At 41.6% G+C, this 20939-nt stretch overlaps 1 protein-coding gene across 1 annotated transcript; it reads left to right on the top strand.

The window, feature by feature from the left end:
- Positions 1-11446: 11446 nt before the first annotated feature.
- CASP1 (caspase 1) lies at positions 11447-20920 on the top strand (the record flags this gene model as incomplete). Its single annotated transcript, XM_084249947.1, has 9 exons — positions 11447-11453; positions 12038-12304; positions 16195-16310; positions 16941-17114; positions 17511-17745; positions 18147-18290; positions 19861-19970; positions 20397-20499; positions 20890-20920. 8 exons carry the CDS (start codon positions 11447-11449, stop codon positions 20493-20495), a joined length of 1152 nt encoding a protein of 383 aa, XP_084106073.1. The 3' UTR covers positions 20496-20499; positions 20890-20920.
- Positions 20921-20939: the final 19 nt, after the last annotated feature.

Here is a 20939-nt window from a genome sequence, read left to right on the forward strand (position 1 = left end):
AACACTCTCAGGATGGTCTGGCAGTGTGCCCAGTGGCCACGAGCACTGGGCTGAGGGGAAGACACATCTTCATAGCGTGGTGATCACTTTTAAAGTTGGTGAACATTTCTGAGGTCTACTTTCCTCATTCCTAGTATGGAATGAACAATACCATCCCATAAAGTCCATTAAAGAACTAAATAAGCTTGAAAGGGCTAAGCCCACTGAGTGTACAGGTGGTAAACATTGCATGTAAGTATAGTCACCATACTCATTATTTTTGTTCACAGAGACACAGAATCACCATAAGGTAAATATGAAATATGTGAGATATGAGATAGAAAGTACATAAATAAGAATTATAAAATGGGTCTCCCTGGTGGCGCAGGTGGTTGAGTGCAGTGCTATGTGGCTGTCCACAGCCTCTGCTCCCCGGCCAGGGAGCTACCCATGTGGCACAGCAGACCTCTCCTGTCTCTCCTGCTGTTCCCCTCAGCAGTGTATTTTCCATCAATCTGCCTGTTCTGTTCCCCACTCTGTCTCTTCCTGTTCTGTTCCCCACTCTGTCTTTAGTGAATCCTCTCACCCCCGGCATGTTTGGCTGGCACCCCAGCTTTTGTATGCATAAATAAATCAATCTTAAAAAAAATTATGAGGGCCTCCCCAGTGGCACAGTGGGTTGAGCACAGGGCTGTGGAGCTGTCCACAGCCTCTGCAGTGCAATTTGATTCCCAGCCCGCCAGGGAGATTCCCACATGGCTCTGCAGACTTCTCCTGTCTTGCCTGCTGCTCCCCTCAGAAGTGTATTTCAGTGAGTGTGCCTGTTCTACTCCCCACTCTGTCTCTGGTGAATCCTCTCACCCTCCCATGCCTCTGGCCTGTACCGCAGCTATTGCATAAATAGAGAAAAAATAAAATTTTTCTTTTTTTTTTAAAGATTTATTTATTTTTATGCAAGAGCTGGGGTACAGGCCAGAGGTGCAGGAGGGTAAGAGGATTCACCAGAGACAGAGCAGGGAGCAGAATAGGCAGACCGATAAAATACACTGCTGAGGGGATCAGTGGGCAACACAGGAGAAGTCTGCTGTGCCATGTGGGATTCTCGCTAGCTGGCCGGAATCGAACCTGCACTTCAGAGGCTGCGGACAGCTTCACAGTGCTGCGCTCAACCTGCTGTACTGCCAGGGAGGCCCCCCCAAAATAAAATCTTTAAAAAATATATTATGAAATGCATGTAGATACCACAAATAGTTTTTCTTAAACCCATGTAAATTGCAAAACTTATACATAAACAAAATAAGACAGTAAACCTGTAAACCTGTAAACCTGTTAGGGCCTCCCTGGTGGCACAGTGGTTAAAGACAGTGCTATCAAGCTATCGCCAGACACTGCAGCACGAGTTCAATCCCAGGCCATCCAGGGAGCAACCCACATGGCACAGCAGACCTCTCCTGACTTGTCTGCTGCTCCCCTCAGCAGTGTATTTCAGTAGATCTGCCTGTTCTGCTTCCCACTCTCTCTGGTGAATCCTCTCACCCACCCCCACTTCCTGCATCTCTGGCTTACACCCCAGTTCTTGCATGCATGCATAAATAAATCTTTTTAAAAAAGACAGTAAACCCGTAAACTATAGTGACTCAAGAGCATCCCATCAAGAGCATGCCACCTTCAGAGAAACCTGTAGAGCTAATAAGTGCCTCTAGGCCTTGGCATTCATGTGAGGCTACAGGAGCCAACCAGCAGTGCTGTTTATAATAGTCCCCAAAAGGGAGGATTTATAGATGCTGTCCCTAGCTTTCCCTTCACTGCCCAGCGTGACATAACCACTGAAGTCCAGAAGTAGCTCAACAAAATTTACTCTCAGTAAACCTCAAGTTAACATATATGTAAATCAAACAGTAGAATCTAAGAAAACACACTTCAGAACAAGTCCTTTAGCTCTTCTGACCCCCATTTCTTCAACCAGATGACCATCTATAAACTCATCCTTCATAAGTGTTTTAGAGCCCCACTGTAGCAGTCAGAACATTCTTTTTTTTTTTTTTTTGAAAGAAGAACTGGAGTGCAGGCCAGAGGTATGGGGAGGTGAGAGGAATCACCAGAGATAGAGTGGGCATGCTGCAGAGGCTGCAGATAGCTTCACAGTGCTGTAAACCTGTGCTTAAACCCTGTGCTTAAACCACAGTGCTTAAACCCTTGCACCAACAGGGAAGCCTGAAGTCAGAACATTCTTTGGGAAATATGCCAGCTACCCTACTTAAAACACACCAGCACACTACAGCTTGGCCTCTAACACAACCCACAAGAGTTCCTCTCTCCCTGGCCCCATTACCCACCCAGACTAGTCATTAGCCTTTGTGCCAAGACTAGTCATTAGCCTTTGTGCTAAGTCCTCTAGCCACAATTTTCCCTCAGTTCAGCTGTGCTTCCTGGACACACACCCTCTCCTCTCACCAAAATGTGATCCCTCTGTCCTATCCCTTTGTCTACCTTTTACATGTAAGTGGTCACTTCTCCATGAAATCATTCAATGGCCCTGACTGATAGATCCCTTTTCTCTGCTGTTCTTTCAAGAATAACTGGCATTTTCAGGGTCTTTATTTTTTGCCATTTAGTGTCCTCTCATTTATTTGTCTCACAAAGCTTACAAACTTACAACAATTATTATCTCATATTTCAGAGGTAATTTGTTCAATCCTACAAGGTTAATAAATGAAAAGGCCGAGAGTCTCAAGATTGTTCTCTCAAACCCAGCAATACACAGCCCAAATGGTGCATGACCATAGCATATGTTCAGGTTGATGGTGTTCATTTTTTTTAATAAAAGTTTACAAGGGGCTTCCTTCGTGGTGCAGTGGGTTGATTGCGGCACTGTGAAGCTGTCAGCAGCCTCAGCAGCTCCGGTTCAATTCCTGGCCGGCCAGGGACAAACGCACATGGAGAAACAGACCTCTCCTGTCTCGCCCGCTGTTCTCCTCAGCAGTGTTTTCCTTAGTCTGCCTGTTCTGCTCCCCGCTCTGTCTCTGGTACATTCTCTCACCCTCCCTCGCCTCTGGCCTATACCCCAGTTCTTGTATAAATAAATAAATCTTTTTAAAAAGTTTATAAGAATATTTTTAAAAGGTTTTTTTTTATTTTAATGTGATTAAATATATTTCTCTCTTAACTATATCCATCTCCATACCCATAAGTTTATTGGCTGCCTTGTCAGTTTGTTTCACCAATTTAGCCTCACTGATAAAATAGTACCTGCTATATCAAAGACACTTTACTAAGTCTTGAAAAAAATTTTTTTGAGTATGTTTTAGGTATTTGTAATTTTATTTATCTGCAAAAATATTTATTACTCTGGGATGAAGGAGACATTTCTCTTAGCCATCTCTTCCCAAAACAGAGTAAATGGCTTTATGGCTTTTAGCACTTCTGTGATCTCTGATCCTCCTGATTTCTAAATAGATTCCTCTGAGTAACTTCACCCATTTAGATCAGGCTTAATGCAGAGGCTTCAATTTTTCGTGTTAATAGTGCACTAATTTACTGCTCAAATACTTCCTCAATTTCTCATGATAATAGCCAAAACTCTCTGCTGTCAAATCTTTTCGAATAGGTACTTTCATTTCAGAAAAAAATGTCATGAATGGATATCAGTAGCAATCATTATATCTAAGAAACTTTCATTATATCTGAGAAACTTGCATACATTTTAGTAGAATTTTAATTACCAGTAGGCTTAAAATTATGTTTTGAAATGAACTCACAATTACTAAGTCACCCAATTTTTGCAGTGGCTCCAGAATCTTTTCAAGATATGACTTCAGTGTTAAAAGTTTTTGAAACTTGCATACATTTTAGTAGAATTTTAATTACCAGTAGGCTTAAAATTATGTTTTGAAATGAACTCACAATTACTAAGTCACCCAATTTTTGCAGTGGCTCCAGAATCTTTTCAAGATATGACTTCAGTGTTAAAAGTTTTTGCTGCCTAACCAGACTCTTATGTTAGGGTTGGTATTTTTTCTTATGTTTATTTGATCTTAGGTTATTTATCTTGTGGTATCTCAGAGGTTGTTAGAGGGAAGAAACATTTAGGGCAGTGTTTGTTACAGGGCAACCCCACAGTCAGGCGACCCATTTTATATCGGGGTTGACCTGTAACATGTTCTCAAACTGAAATGTACAAATCAACCACCTACCTTGATCTAACTGGGGCCTGAGATTCTGCATTTCTCATGAGTTTTAGGTAATTCCAGTACTCCTGGAGTAAGGGTGAACTTTGAGTAAAGGCGTCCAGTGGCTGCTCAATGTGATTGCAACACCATCTTCCAAATAAGAGACATCTTCAAATAATGAACTATGTCCAATTTTAAGGACAAACAGAAGGTCACCATCTCAGTTTACTGTTGCATGAGTGTTGTATTGCTTTTGTTGTATTGCTTTTTTCAGAAAAAGCAGAACCGCCTAATTTCTCATTGTCATCAGTGGTTTTTCAATGCATTCAAGGATACTTTGCAGCCTATGAAAGACAAAAAATGTGGCTAGTGCCTTGTGGTGTTTTGAGAACTTCTTGCTGTATTTACCTTTCTATCAAGTGAGTAACTTTGATACCATAATTTCAGGTGTCCGGGTCTAGTCTCCCAGCCAGGAACAGATCCCAGGCTGTAGGGGCAGTGCTGAGTCCTAGCCACCAGACCACCACAGGTTGATGTCTCATGAAGCTGCAGCAGGAATTTGGCTGACATTCAGGCAAACAAGGAGAAAGGGCAAATTTGTTTATATAAAGAAAAAAGTTTATTAAGGAGAAAAGGAACAGAAATAAAATGGAACTCCCAGGCTAGGGGAACCAGGCCAGGGAGGGACAAGGAAGCTGAAGTGGAGTCGTGCCTCAGGGAATATACACCTTCTTTCCTGATTATTCTAAAGTCCCACCAGTCTCTCTATGATTGGTAGTTCTCAGTTGTCTCACTCACTGCCTAAATGTCTCTGTGCCCAGAACTAAGTCTCTGTGTCCCAGCCCTTATCTTAGAGTCCTTTTTCTTTATCGTCCTTGTCCAGAATTGTCCTGTTGCTCCTAGTACCTGGGGTGTTTGATTAGTTCCCTTTGGAATTTGTTGCCCTTATCTCTGGAGCCCTCCTTAACTCTCCAGAAGTCCCTGCCTACACTGTCCCTGAAGCTGCCTAATTATCCCTAACTTGCCCTAAGACACAACTTGACAATGACATTTTTGTGCAATGACATTTTGTCCAAGTGTCACTGCTGGACAATGCTTTATCTTTTTTCAAACCCTTTTTAAAGGAAAAGTATGATATAAGCTTGGCTGTTTGTAGGAGGGTGGTAAAAGAGATTGTGAGTAAACTGTGTATGAGAAAGAAAGGAAAGGAGGGCCTCCCTGGTGGTGCGAGAGATTAAGACACAACCTATGAAGTTACCAGCAACCACTGCAGCAAGGGTTTGATCCCTGCCAGGGAGAAAACCACATGGCGCAGCAGACCTCTCCTGACTTGCCCGTTGCTCCCCTCAGCAGTGTATTTCAGTCCCAGTCTGTCTCTGGTGAATCCTCTCAGCCCCCCACACCTCTGGCCTGCACCCCAGTTTTTGTATGCAAAAATAAATAAATATTTAAAATAAAAAAGAAAGGGAGGGAGGGAAGGAAGAAGAGGCAGGAATGTAGGGGAGGGAGAGAAGGGAAGAACAGAGGCGGGAAGTAGAGGAGAAGGGAGATGATGGTGGAGACGAAAGGGGATGATGAGAAAAAAAAAAATAACACGACTATATTGAAACTTTCTTGATTCTTTTCCATGACTAATAAACAATACAAATAATCTGTTCTGGAAAGAGCATGTGTGGGTGAATAAGTCACTACTTGGGATTACTATTCTACTGTGTACCATTAACAAAGCCCATGATAAAAATATTGTTTTACTTTCTACCCTGTAATCTCAAGGAAGTGGTTATCTAGAAAGATTTTATGAGTTGAACTTAATACTCAAGCTTCAATAAATCCAAAAGTTGAAGTAGAAGCATACTAAGTGTAGAACTAAAGGAGGAAGTTCATATCCCTCCGTGTTCCATCTCAGATTCTAATTATCCACAGAAAATAAGTCTACGTATGTCTATCACATGCTGTATGAATGTCATTCAATGAATTCTTTAAGGAACAGTGAGAGAATTACGGAGGAATATGTGGCGATCACTTGGACAAAAAAGCATGGATGGAACTGGAGGGGAAAATGCTAAGTGGAATAAGTCAGGAGGAGAACACACTGAATGCTGTCATGTACATGTGTAGTAATAGAGACAAAGGGTCAGTCAGAATCAAAACAATAACAGACCCCAGAAGTGACTATAAAACTGAGGCTAGTAGAGGGGAGGAGAGCAAAGTGCGAGAGGGCCCAATGGACTAGTGTTGGACTCGGTGGTGGGTGTGGTGTGGTGACACACACCTGGTAAGATATGATTCTACACCTCTGAATAATACAGTGTTGTAAACCAAAGTTACTTCACTTAAAAAAAAAATGCTAGAGAGATGGTTTTATATATATATATATATATATATATATATATACATATATATGTATGTGTATATATATGTATATATATGTAAATAAAAGCTTATAATGTAAGCAGCTTGTTTTGCCTAAAGTTAATAAATGGGGCCTCCCTGTGTCACAAGGGGTTAAGCACTGCACTATGAAGCAGTCTGAAGCCTCTGCAGCATGAATTCGATCCCCGGCTGGCCAGAGAGCAACCCACATGACGCAGCAGACCTCTCCTGACTCACCCGCTGCTCCCCTCAGCAGTGTATTTCAGTCAGTCTGCCTGTTCTGTTCCCCACTCTGTCTCTGATGAATCCTCTCACCCCCATGCATCTCTGGCCTTTACCCCAGGTTTTGTATGCACAAATAAATAAATCTTTAAAAAAAATAAAGTTAATGAATGAATATTGTGGCGTTCAGTGGGGGATAAATCTGATAAGAGATATAAGGGATATAATTTGAGGCTTTAAAGGCTAAAATAAGGTTGTACTGTGATGCATGGACTATTAAAAATAAATGAATCTAATACTCCGTTTAGATTAAACTTTGGGAGCTAAACTAATCTATGTATTTCAGTCCACCTTGCCTCATTCTTCTTATTAGATATGTGACTGTATGAGTAATTAATCATTTTTCTCTGTGAGGAGAGTTAATATCACCAATCTCATAGTATAGTAAGGATTACATGAGCTAATATTTGAAGGAAATTAAGAACAGTGTTTCCATGTGGAAAGAGGAACAGCAGAAGATTGTCTCAGCTGGATGCCTGTGCAACCAGGAAGAGCAAGAGAATATCAAGCAGGTCAGGTGATTTCCCAGGAAACACTGGTGAGGAGAAGGGAGATGAAAGGTTGAAAACCACACAGAAAAAAGTTGCATTAGTGAGTTCATCACTGTTCTGAGCAACAGGGTTTCCATCCTCCTGGTGGATCCTATCCTCTGGAATTCTGCAGAACCTGCTCAAAGATGAGGGACTGGGGGTCATTTATCAGCTGACTACTGTATACCAATGGTTGAAGTTTGTTCACAGCGGTGGCCCCTAACTTCCCAACACTGATCTTGCTCACAGCCAAGCTGTTCTCAGCACTAGTGGTCATCTCCAGGGAGCAGAGCCCAGGGGATGATGTGGGACATGACTACAGGCAGAGACCCATCACAGCAGGCTTCAATCAGGCAGCTGGAGGGCCATTGCACATGAGACAAATTAACATCACATATTACATTTCTTAGGAAACTTATGTTTCCTAAGTACACACTAGTGCTTTCGATGTCTTTTTCCAGCAGCATAATCTCCATATCACTCCACCCTCCCCCAAGTGCTTGAAATGGATGTAGCTGCTCACTTGTTTGAATTCCTTGCAAAAAATCTGTTGTTTTTCTCTCTTGCAAACGTTTCTTATGACACTGCTTATGACTACCAGCACTATAGATCCTGAAGAAATATATTAAGGTAGTAATTACGATTACTGTATGTTTGCATTTCAAAGGTGGTTTTCAAGCATCTTAATCCACCATCTTATCTAAGGTAGGTGTTTACAGACAAGGAAATTGAAACTTGTAGTGGCAAATTATCACACCAGTTATTATACCAGTGTAAAGTGTTGATATGATTAAGAATGGCTAAGTCCAAAGTCTGACCTTTAATCACCCCAGAAGAGGACATAAATGTAAATACCCAACAGGTTTGGCAGGGAACAAATTAAGTCAGTCAGGCCATGTGGAGACATGTGGGCACAGGATAGTATAAGGACGCATTGGCACACCGTGGGCTCCAACTTATGTGCCAAATACACTTTGATCCAAACAAAAATAGTTATGATTTCTCCTTCTTTCCCATGAATCTGCCCTAGGAATTTTATTCATTCTCCTCACAGAATTGTTCTGCTCTGACAACTCTACTCTTTAGATTAAAAAAAATAATAATGATTTTAGGGGAAAGTAGTCAGATTACATTTTGTAGTCTAGTGAGAAAGACATCCAATCAGAACCTCAGTATCCTGATTTTTAAAATTGGGTAAATTTGGGCCTTCCTGGTGGCGCAAGGGGTTTAGATACAACCTATAAAGCTATTCATAGCCACTGCAGCACGAGTTCAATCCCTGGCCAGGGAGCTACTAAAATGGCACAGCAGACCTCTCCTGACTCGCCCGCTGCTCCCCTCAGCAGTGTATTTCAGTCAGTCTGCCTATTCTGTTCCCCACTCTGTTTCTGATGAATCCTTTCACCCCCACACCTCTGGCCTATAACCCAGTTCTTGTATGCATAGATAAATAAATCTTTAAAAAATAAATAAAATACATAAAATTGGATAAATTTAAAATCAGAAAATCAGTCACCACAACATGGCTGACTGTTATAGGACAGGGAGAGGGGCAGCCCAAACCCCGCAAACCTGCCTATTCTAAATGGGTTCGGCCATCCGCCGCATCAACACAAAACACATGAGACTAATGGGAAGGATCTTTAATAAAACTAGGAAACAATACAGGTAAGGCAAAGAGTCTAGTTTCTAAATGAAGCACCCAAAGTTACCCATCCCCTCGTGGGTAAAAGTCCATCCATATGGGATCGGCCCAGAACAAGGCCCCAAAGCCTGCTACAAGTCTAAAGCATCTTCCAGTGGGGACCCACAGAAAAGGGTCACAAACAACTGGACAAGCCCGGAAGGAAAAGAGCAAAATCAACATCAAGATAAAAGCTGCCATTGTCACCTCTCCACAGGTCTCACCCACATCTGTGTCACCCAGTCCACGACCAAAAGACAAGCACAGTTTCTTTACCTGTCTCTAGGCTCCATGCGCCTCCTCCAGGTCTCCTGGCTCCATCCTGCTTCCTTCCTTAGTCTCTTCTTCAGCTTCTCCCCTTCCTGCTCAGCTCCACCCTCCCTTGGGGGGGCAGGGAACCTCCCCCTTTCCTGGGGACCACCCTGTTGCAACCACAACATGGCTGACTGGGCAAAAGGACCTATCTCAGTACCTAGAATGCAGAAATGTTTCAATCAGTTAGTTACCTTCTGTCTCAGATATTACGAATCCTTAACCACTCCTCATTCAGCTCCACCCTGAGATTGAAACCTACAGAGCGAATTTTATTGTAATTTAAATATACTTGACACCCAGTCTCAAGCCCAGGAAGCAAAACTAGTGGTTTGCCCATAAAAAGGTAAGCTGTTCCTAATTGTAAAGAGTTTTAAAACAATCATAATACAGCTGCCAACATTTAATTTAGAGGCTTCACCCATGCGTGCCTGTGCCCAAACAGGCACAGGTTCACACATACATTTTAGTAACACTTATTCTCCAAGATAATAAGGAAATAATTCCCATGGTATTTACAGTAAATAAACTGATAACTGAAGGGCTAATATCTGCATTTTGTTATTAGTGCATCATCGATCAAATACATCTTTAAAACAAATTGGCTGCACCAAATTTACTTGTGGGACAAAAAAACTAAACACGTGCTTACAAAATGCAGTGACGTCTCTGGAGTCTTCCTAGACTCCTCTCTTTTCAGTTTTAATGAGTCCTCCACTATTTCATTTATTTAAATTCTTCTCTTTAGTACTTACCACATTTTACATTCTGAATATCCCAATTAAATACTGATTTTCATGTCTGCCTATACTCTTGAAGGGTGAAGTCCTGAGGACAGGAGGCCATATCAGTTTTCACTGAAACCCTGACACCCAGAACAGCAGTTGGCTTGGAGAAGATTGTTAATCCACTAATCTGCCAGCCCAATGAATGAAGATGCATGACCATTCTCACAAAAGAAAGCTTAAGTCATAAATCTGCATAATATTAGGCTTGCTACCTTCTGTAGTATAAAATAATTATATTAAAAATAATAGCACACTCATTGTGCTTGCCATGTGCCCAGGCCACATACTATGTGGTTTCCACATTGTCAATGCTTGGTGTTCAAAATTGTAGGCCCAGCTATAATGAAATTATTTCTTACATAGGGGGAACCAAAGCATGAAAAGTTCAATACCTTGCCCAAGAATGGGTGATTTAAGTGCTAAGTCCAACATTGTGAGCCAAGAGCCTAAGCTTCAGTCTCTAAGGGCGTCCCATTCAAAACAGCCATCTGAAAAGGAAGAATTTTAGATGAGAAAAGATTTCATATGTTCCTAAAAGCAGAACCGCTTTGCAGGGACTCAGAGCTCCTAGATTACAGTTCAGAACCAGGGAATGGGACACAGGACTAGGCAGTTCTGTTCTCCCAGTGCTTTTGGGATCAAATGTCTATGTCTCACTTTCCAAACACTCCTGTTGAAAACCTAATGCCCAAGGCGCTACTAGGGGCTGCGCATTTGGTATGTGAGTAGATGATGAGGGCAAAATCCACATGACAATTATTTGTGCCAAAAGAGTCTCTGGGGAGATCTCATGTCCTGTCAACTGTGTGAAGACACAGTGAGAAATCAGCAGGCTGTACCCCTAAAAGGGCTCACTTCAGCATTACTGGAATCCCCTCACTTCAGCATTACTGGAATCCAGGTATTCAAAACTGTGAGAAACAGAATTTATCTTGCTCAACAGCCATCCTGGCTGTGGTGGTTTCTTGTAGGAGGCTGAATGCACTAAGCAAACAAAGGATGAGTTATTGTCCAGGGACACTTCCTAACGAATGGGAGACTCATTATTCTTTAATTGTACACATATTTTCAAAGTGTTTCTTATTCTTGTGCCCATTCACTTTCTACCCACACTTGATCCAATTGCTGGTGAGGAAATTTCCCAAGGATACACAAACTGATACACCCCAACTTTAAGAGACCTAATTAAGCCTTTGAGGGGGGAAAAAAAAAGGACATGCATATGTAACAGCGGTAGGTGTTTCTCAACACTCACACACCCTGCTGAAAAGGAAGGTGGAAACTGCTTTCAGTTTCACATTGGCACACCAAGCTTGACAACGAAAAGCCATGGCGGGTGAGTTTTACCACCAAGGACATATGTTGGAAAATAAATAGTTGGGGAAGGGGCAGGATTTTTTGAAAGTCATTAAGTTGATTCTGTGAATGTCTCTTTGAGCAGAACAGAGGGAGTGGGACGAGATGGCAGAGGGCCGGCAAAGAGACAGGCCAGGCCCGGAAGACTATCAGACTTTAAAAAGGAAACACAGGGCCAGAGAGGTGCTGCCTCCCCTGAATTCTACAGTAGCATAAACTTCAGTGCATGGAGGGGGCACAATCAGAGAGGACAGGGGTCTGCGACTGTTGTCCCCAGAGGCAATGGTCTCTCTGGGTTCATTATCAGAGATCAATAAACATGGGCATGTTAGTATGGTGCCTGCTGTCAGGTGGTCTATGGAGATGCACGTCTCAGACGGCAAGCTCTTGGTGAGCACACGCGGGTAATAAGGAATACCCCCCCTCCCCACACACGGCCAGAATCAGGATTACTGAGCTGTGTAGAGAGGGACATTCTGTTGAGTAAGTCTGGAGGAGCTATTTCCTGTTGCTGAGAGGGAATGGAGGATGTTTTCATGACTTATATTCTCGGGCTTTAAACAGACCAGGTCCTCCGGGAGAAGAGGAAACAGTTTGTCCGTTCAGTGGGCTCAGGTACCATCAACGGCTTGCTGGATGAACTTCTAGAGAAAAGAGTGCTGAACCAGGAAGAGATGGAGAAAATAAAAGTTGAAAATGCAACCGTCATGGATAAGGCTCGAGCTTTGATGGACTCTGTCCTTCGGAAAGGGCCCGGGGCGTGCCAGATTTGCATTGATTTTATTTGTGAAGATGACTCCCACCTGGCAGGGACCCTGGGGCTCTCCTCAGGTAAGGTGGGGGACTGATATTCACCTAGGCCTGTGTCTTTGTGCCTGTAGGGTAAATGATTTTCAGGCTTTTCTGCCCTCGACTATTAGGATTGCATGCCAGAATTCGGGCATTTGCATTTTGTTACATTGTTATATTCAGTGGTGGTGTTTATTTCTGTGGGCCATGGCTGCAGTATTTATATTAGCCAAGTGAAGCAGAGGCAAAGAAAAAAAAAAAAAACAAAAAACCAGAGTGAACTGCCTAGAGCCTGGAAAGAGGAAAGAGTGAAGACTTGCTGGGGGCTGGGAGGTCTGCCAGCCTCCTGACCCCTCCATTGCCCATTCCTGCCATGTACCTGATAAAATCCCAATGAAACCCTGAAAAACCCACTTAGGGCTCCAGGACTCTCCTTTACCCATCTGCTCCAATCATAGAAAATCTGTCCTGTGCCCTTCTTGGCACCACAGTGCCCATCATTTGATATCTTCATCCGTCAATGTAGTTCACAGACACATCCAAAGCTCTGGCTCAGGTCAGCATCTCTCCATCACAGACCTATTATATGACCCCCTCTGTTTTCCTCTGTGTCCTGTGCCTTTTGCCTAAGTGCCTTTGGCCTTTCTTTTGATTAAAGTTCAATTCTTGTCCTGACTATGTGGCCATTCATTTGTTGAAGTGGGCGGTATTTTTAACAGGGAGGATTTAACAGACTGGTCAAGTTTCTTCAGATGCTAAGTGCCTCTTTCAATGTCCATCTTTCCTCAGGTCCACAATCCGGAAATTCTCAAAATATACAAGGACCCCAAGCACAGGTTTCTACTTACCCAGGTGATGCCAATTGCAAAACATGAATATTTTTTGTTTCACATCTTTCCTGATATTTAATTACAATGGCTGAAAATGCTACCGTCATGGATAAGGCTCGAGTTTTGCTGGACTCTGTTCTTCAGAAAGGGCCCCGGGCGTGCCAGATTTGTATTGATTATATTTGTGGGAGAGGGGAGAGGGTCTGTGAATAATTCTTTATGACTGATTCCACGCCTTCTCTCAATCTATTTCTGATTTGGCAAAAGACATTCCTACAGCTTTGCTCTCAGATTTTCTAACACAGTCTGACTCTTTCCCGAACCCTCACTAAGAACTTGTAAGCTGGCGCCCACTGAACAGGTTCACTATCGTCTCCGTCTGATTCCTTCATACATTGCTAGAGCTGGACTAGCCATCTTTTGCCCACTTGCTTCTCTTCCTCTCCCCCTATTTTGGTTAGTGACACACCGTCAAGCAGGTGTCAAACCAGAGCTGACCTTAGACACTTCTCTCGATTAACTGACATTCAAGCAGTGGCTACGTTTTTGCTTTCTCTCTCTCAAATACCCAGAAGGTCACTCCACACTCACTTCTGCTGTATTTCACAACCCCTATCTACACAGGGTCCTATGATTGTCACTCATACCTTCACTGTATTTTTTTTTTTTTTTTTTTTACAAAATCACCTTTTAGTCCCCCTGGACTTTAAAAGTTTCTGGGGAAATTAAACAGGTCTGAATATTCCTAGGTATGACTACCTCTAATTCATAGACCAACATTTGTTAAGAAACTATTTCACTGAAAAATTTTATTCAAATTACTATTTTTTGCTAGGACATTAGAAAAACTTTGCAAAACAATGTTATAGGCTATGCTCTATAGAATTCCTTAAGAATAATTAACAAGCAGTCATTCTGCCCACCTATGACTATGCAGGTGCTTCCTTGCACCAACTCTCTCCCTCCGCAGGGCAGCAGCCTCCTGCCTGTCTGTGACCTGTACACGCCAGGACTTCTCCTCACTGACCTCCCTCAGTGGAGGCCGCTCTCTTCAAGGCTGCCCACCTGCGACCATGCAGGCCTCTCTCAGCAAACCTCTCCCTTTCAGGGCAGCTCTTCCTGCCCACTTGTGTCTTTTACTCTTCTGTCCCTTTCTCTAATAAACCTGCTCTTTAATTACCAAAAAAAAAAGGAATAATTAACAAGTTTCCTAATTTTGTTGAACTTTTATGACTACATGAATTATGAATAAATTAAGAATCGCCCCCATGACTTTCAAACTAGACAAAAACTTAGGCATGAGAATGACACTACACACAGATGATAAGAAATGCTGTAGCAAGGTCAAGCATTTATAATTACTCAGATAGGGTAGAAACTTAGTTCTCATTCATGAAAATTCCAAAAACGGTCATTCTTCATCAGCCCACAGATCTTCTCCAAGTGCTAATTCAGATACTTAGACTCTTCCATCCCGTGACTCTGATATCTGTAACATCTGATCCCAAAATTACTATGGTCCTATCTGTGCAATGAACTGCATTGGGGGGAATATGGGAGGTCATTTGTGAGAGAGTTTGCTAGATTGGTTGGGATGTTTCATACCAGGTTTCAGCTTATATTCCAATGTCTGGAACCCACTCACTGAAACAACCAACTCCCAGTGGAGAAAGTGCCTTGTGAAAATTCTGGCATGTTTCTGCCACAAAATTTTAAACATAAAAATTTTCATCCCACACGATATTGGAGGTGGCACAGGAAAAGCCTAGGTCACAGGTGACAAGGCAGATCATTAACTGTCTCAGAGAATTTTCTGAATATGGTGGTCTTAATTTTATTGAATCTAAACACATGACATGCTCTAGATTCCTTACTAAGCAAATTTCACTTTTGTGTTAGTCTATATTCTTGCTTACCAAATAATCAGTATTGTAGTAATCCTGGGAGAGTATTTCATCAGTGGCACTGGAATAATTTCATTGTGTAGTCATTCTTTTCTCAAAATAAAAAAGACCTTCTCTACGGAAAAAAAATTAGGAGTTCAGAAATGCTAGTATTTTATCAAATTCAGAAATTACTCTTATGAATCTAGAGGTTGTCCCACCCATGTCTTATTTACTATTTCATGGTACAGGACACTGACTATATAGTTAAATGTCTATTTTCTTACTAAGAGAAAATTAGTTCTATTAAAATCTAAACATTGCCTTTCATATTTTTTCTATTGTTCTTCAGACTCCTGTATGAAGAAACATAGTTTCTTCTATATGATGAAGATTTCTATAGTTTTTTTCCAAATATCTCCATTCTAATTATCTCTTACTTTCTCCATAGTCAACATACTTCACGGTGCCTTGGTTTACATATTTGAATATATATTTTCTTTAATGTTCTTCAAGATTGAATATGATATTCTTGTTAGGATAGTTGAGCTTTTTGAAGGAATCTCCAAATATGAAGAAAACTTTTCTATCTTGGAACAGATGGAAATTACATTAATTTCTTTAATGAATCCATCACATTGTTGGAGAATGTTGACTTGTCTGTTCTCATGCACCCTACTGTGGGGACTCTTCCTTACGTATCTGTGCAATGAGTGAGAACCTTGATTATCACTGTCATTCCTTGCTCTCTCATATCCCTAATCATATACTTAAAAAATAAACACATATCTTTTGAAAATATTACAATAGTAATTAATACCTACCTCCATTAAATTTTATTCTAGATTTTAATCATTTGAAATATATTTATATGAAAAGATATATATCAAATATAATCAATAAAATTATATTTTTTCTGAGAAATTTTATCAGGTATAACCTTGGAAGAAAAAACCTTTCTATTTTTAATCTAAACTTTGTGTAAAAATGTTGATTCTATGAGATGAAGGTAGGTCCTTGTATCACACCAATGAAAATCTCTTCTGGAGTGAGACTGTTCCATTAGCAGTGACTCAGTCAAAGTGTTAATGTCCAGCCCAGAGCTGTCCTTCTGAGGATGCATTCCCTCCTCTGCGGCTGCAGACACAGGTATGCTGTGTGAGCACCAAGAGGAATCCTCAGGAATTCTACTGTTCAGAAATTTTCTTGTCTCTTGCAGCTCTGCAGGTAATGCAAGACTATCCAGCTACACTCACACCCTCAGGTCCAGGAGAAAGCCTCAAGCTTTGCCCCCGTGAAATCGCCGAAAAGATGATGAAAGACAAGGAAGCAGAGGTGCTGTGCTGTGGACACAAGGATCTGGGTGAAAGATCTTGAAAGGACTCTCAATTGCTGTATTGCTTGCTTATGCCAGTGACCTTGAGAGGCTCTGAAAAAAAATTTGACTTTTACCTTAGACAAAGGGCTTCTATCTTGTAGATTCCCAGGATTAGTAAAGAGTTCCCAGCCTGATCAATTATCTGAGAAAATAATGGGAACAATTACAATGTCATCTATTGAATTCTAACTCTAAGTCAGATTCTATTTTAAGCCTGTTGCAATTAATAACCCCCTTTACTGACCAAAATAACCCATGTTAGACATCATGAAAGTAAGGCATCAATTATAAAATACTTTAGACTAACCAGTAAGTGGGGACTAGTTTTAAATTTCAGTCATTCTAGTTCAAAGTTTCTTCATCTCACAGTCCTGTCAAAACTCATTACATCATGTGTGCGGCTGTCATTGGGCTTATACTCTCCATCCCCAGCCCTAGGGCAGGACTCGCTCATCATCCCTGTGTTTATCTCTGGTTCATGGGATGTGGTGTCTGGGTAGGACTAAGGGGTTAGGAGCTCTGAACCCACAAGATTAAGGCTGAATTAAAGAGAACAAGACTATTCATCCCCCCTGCATCTCCTACAGATATATCCAATAAAGGAAAGGTCAGTCCGCACACGTCTTGCCCTCATCATCTGCAACACAGAGTTTGACCATCTTTCCAAGAGAAATGGAGCTGACGTTGACATCAAAGGCATGAAGAGACTGCTGGAAAGTCTGGGGTACAGTGTGGATGTGAAAGAAAATCTCACTGCTTCGGTATGGTCTATCCTAATGTAGGGACAGAGCCATACCCTTCCTATGTCTAAAGAATCTGAGAAATCCTCATTTAGCCTCATAAGTATATATATTCTGATAGTCTCAAATGGAAGTTTTCCCTTGGAGGAGGCTTCTGCTACCATCATTCTTTTAAGCATGCGGGGTTTTGACAAGAGTCTGGTAAAACATTCAGTAATGTCCATTTCTCTCTACTCAAAATCCCTGAATAGCAGCCAATAACCCTTTTCTGCACTTTATCCAAATTTAAGTTTAAATTTTATTTTGCATTCCGTTGATATGAAATGAGATAGGAATTCCTGAAGTGTCTCCCTACTGGATGCCCACAGTGCCATGACGAGGGGTCACATGGGAGACCAGTGATCTGCTCTCTTCCAGAACATGAAGACAGAGTTGTTGACTTTTGCTGCTCGCCCAGAGCACCGGACCTCAGACAGCACTTTCGTGGTGTTCATGTCTCATGGTGTTCGGGAAGGCATTTGTGGGACAAAATGCTCTCAAGAATCCCCAGATGTATTAGATCTCAACACCGTCTTTCGAGCCTTAAACGCTAATCAATGTCCAAATTTGATGAATAAGCCCAAGGTGATCATCATCCAGGCGTGCCGTGGTGGTGAGTGCTGATATGTCTTAGAATACAAGATAGCCATGTTTTGACCTTATTTCATGCATCCAATATTTTTCAGTTTCTTTGGGTCTGTTCCTCAACATCAAATAACACCTACTGCCCCCAAATTTCTGTGAATTATGACTTGTTTTTAAATACTTGTTACATTTTCAACTAAACAGTACCATGTTAATTATTAAGACTCATATTTTAGGGCATTGTTGGGACTCATTTGAGGATGGAGAAAGACAAGAGTTGTTAACAAGAAATTTTCTGAAATATGCCTAAGTGCATATGGTTGGAAAAGAGTGACAGATAAATCAATAAATTTGACTGGATAGAGGTGTCATGGAGAAAGTAGTTCCCTTGGTGGCTGGTAGTAACAAGAATATGCATCTTCTTTCCAGAGGGACAAGGAGTGGCCTGGGTAAAAGATTCAGCAGGACCTTCTGAGGAAATCTGTTCACTGTCTCTTGAAGACTTTGAGGATGATGCTATTAAGAAAGCCCATGTAGAGAAAGATTTTATTGCTTTCTGCTCTTCCACACCAGGTAATCTTCGTCTACACAGGACAACTCTGTGAGCATCATCAATGTAAGATCTTTGTTATTTTCAGTTTCTGATAGCAAACCATATTCTCCAAGTTAATCTCAGCTACACAATAGTGCTTCCCTGAAGAAAAATAAACATCTATGTCTTTTAAATGTAAAAGAACTTGAGAGATATCTGCCTGTGTCTTACTCTGCAGTTTCAAGGAGAATTTCAATCTATTAACATTATCTATTTAATGACCCTGATTACTGGCTGAAAAGTTAGGTTAAAACATGTAGGCATACTTAAATGCACAATGGTTGATGTCACATTTTTCTTATTTCTTTGCATAATTTTAAAAGATTTCATGACTTCTGTGTTTTTACTATTTCATATAATGTCATATTCTTTAATATTACTCTTCGTTAAGACTGATTTGTCTTCCAGTGGAATGCCACCTTTCTTTTTCTTCTTTTTTTTTTTAAAGATTTATTTATTTATTTATATAAGCGCTGGGTATAGTCAGAAGCACAGGAGGGTGAGAGAATTCACCAGAGCCAGAGCAGGGAGCAGAACAGGCAGACTGATGAAATATACTGCTGAGGGGAGCAGTGGGCATGGCAGGAGAGATCTGCGTGCCATGTGGGACCCTCACCAGTGGCCGGGGATCGAACCAGCGCTGCAGAGGCTGTGGGCAGCTTTGCAGCCCAGCACTCAACTGCTGTGCCACTGGGGGAGGCCCACCACCTTTCTTTTTTAAACATATTCTAAGTTTGCATTTTTTGACTCTTGGTGCCATTTTCACATTTAGTTAACATTGTGTCTAAATGCCTGTGATTAATAGTATTTGATTTTAACTAAATTTCTTATAAAGAATGTAAGCTGAAAACATGTCAATTACTCTGTATAGTTGGGTATTACCTATCTTCTATTTTCTTAGACACATGGAATGTAATAGCTAATCTTCATTTATGTCTTTGCTGCAGAAATTATTCACCTACTCTCGTATTAGAGAACATTGCATTCTGTATGTATAAATTAACTTATATCAGAGTCAGGAAGTAGCACTGTAGGGATCCAGAATCAGATATTTCTTCCCCAAGGCCAGGTCAAATCCCTTTCGCCGTTCTTCCTTCTCTCCCTCTCTGCTATATGGATACCTCCTTGAACTCAGAGACTATCCATCTTAATGTCTGCATTACATAAAGCACCCTTCACATGGACTTAATATTGTGTGGAGGGGGCCCGTTGACCTGTGGTGGAAAACTGTTTGTACCTTGGTGTGGATGTGTTGTGGTGACATACACGTGAAGAAGTGTGATCCTATAACTTTTAGTAAAATGGTGTAAACCAATCTTAACTCTAAAAAAAAAAAAATGTTAGGTTTCAGAAAAATAAAATTGTTGCCTAGCATTACAAATGCAATCACTTAGATATATTCATTAAAAATGGCAGGTATGTAGTGTACAGAAAAAGCAAGTCATAGCATAATATGAGCAGTCTGCTCAGCTAGAGTGGAAACCCTAGTGCCTCCAGCTCTATGGCCAGGCAAGAGGCTCACATGAGATTTGCAAAATGCTTCATTCACAGATAATGTATCCTGGAGATCTCCCATCCATGGCTCTCTTTTTATTATGAGACTCATCGAACATTTTCAAGAATACGCCTGGTGCCATGATCTGGAGGAAATTTTTCGAAAGGTAGGCATCTGGATTCTTCTACTTCTCTGGATGTTTGGCTATTGCAACTACAAACATAGGGAGCAGCTCTAAAAATGCCCTTTGGTAAGATGGCAAACCAGAAACACATCCAACCTATAATGATCTGATAAACAACCCTTTAAAAAAACCAAAAAACATTATTTTAACTTCCCTCCTGCCCTGAATCAATAAGCAAGTAGACTCTAATTTGCCAGTGTCCACAGCAGTCCTGTCCAGCAGAGGAATTTGGAAGTCTGGAGTTCAGTCCATATTTTCACATGCACATCGCTATGATTTTAACAGCCGTATGGCCCTTTGGCTTTCATTATTTACTCTTCTGTATACTCTGTATAGTCTTTCTAGCTGAGCTGAAGATTCTTCCACTCAAGGAAAAAAAAAAATCTACAGCTTATCTTTCCCATCTAGGTTCGATTCTCATTTGAGCAGCCAGCAAGTAGGGCACAGATGCCCACCGCCGAAAGAGTGACTTTGACAAGACGTTTCTACCTCTTTCCAGGACACTAAATGAGTAAGTCATAGCAGTGTCTATGGACAGAGGTGCGTGGTGGGTGGTGAGGTTGGGAGGGGAGCGCTGAGTCTCACCTGTGCCAGGTGTCCAGGTCCCTGAGTAATGAGCAGGGACACTAGAGGAGGCTGCCAGCACATGGTGCCTGCCTCCAGTTCTCCAGAGCTCTGGGACCCACCCGGGTCAGCTGACGTGGAGTGAGAGGCGGCTGTGAGATGATGACAGTGAGTGTCAGGTGTTCCTCCCCTTCCCCTCACCTGAGCACCATGTAGACATGGGATGATATGCCTTCCTTTCAGGGAGTGTGCATCTCCCCATGGACAGTGATTTCACAGCATTCACTGTTCTAGTGCACAATTTCATTTTTGTTTGCTTCATTTCCTTTTCCTCTAGGGAGTCAGGAGTTCTGTCGTGCTGTTCCTGCTTTTGGAAATGTGTCTGCA

This window comes from Talpa europaea, assembly GCF_964194135.1.
Source record: "Talpa europaea genome assembly, chromosome: 12".
Lineage (NCBI taxonomy): Eukaryota > Metazoa > Chordata > Mammalia > Eulipotyphla > Talpidae > Talpa > Talpa europaea.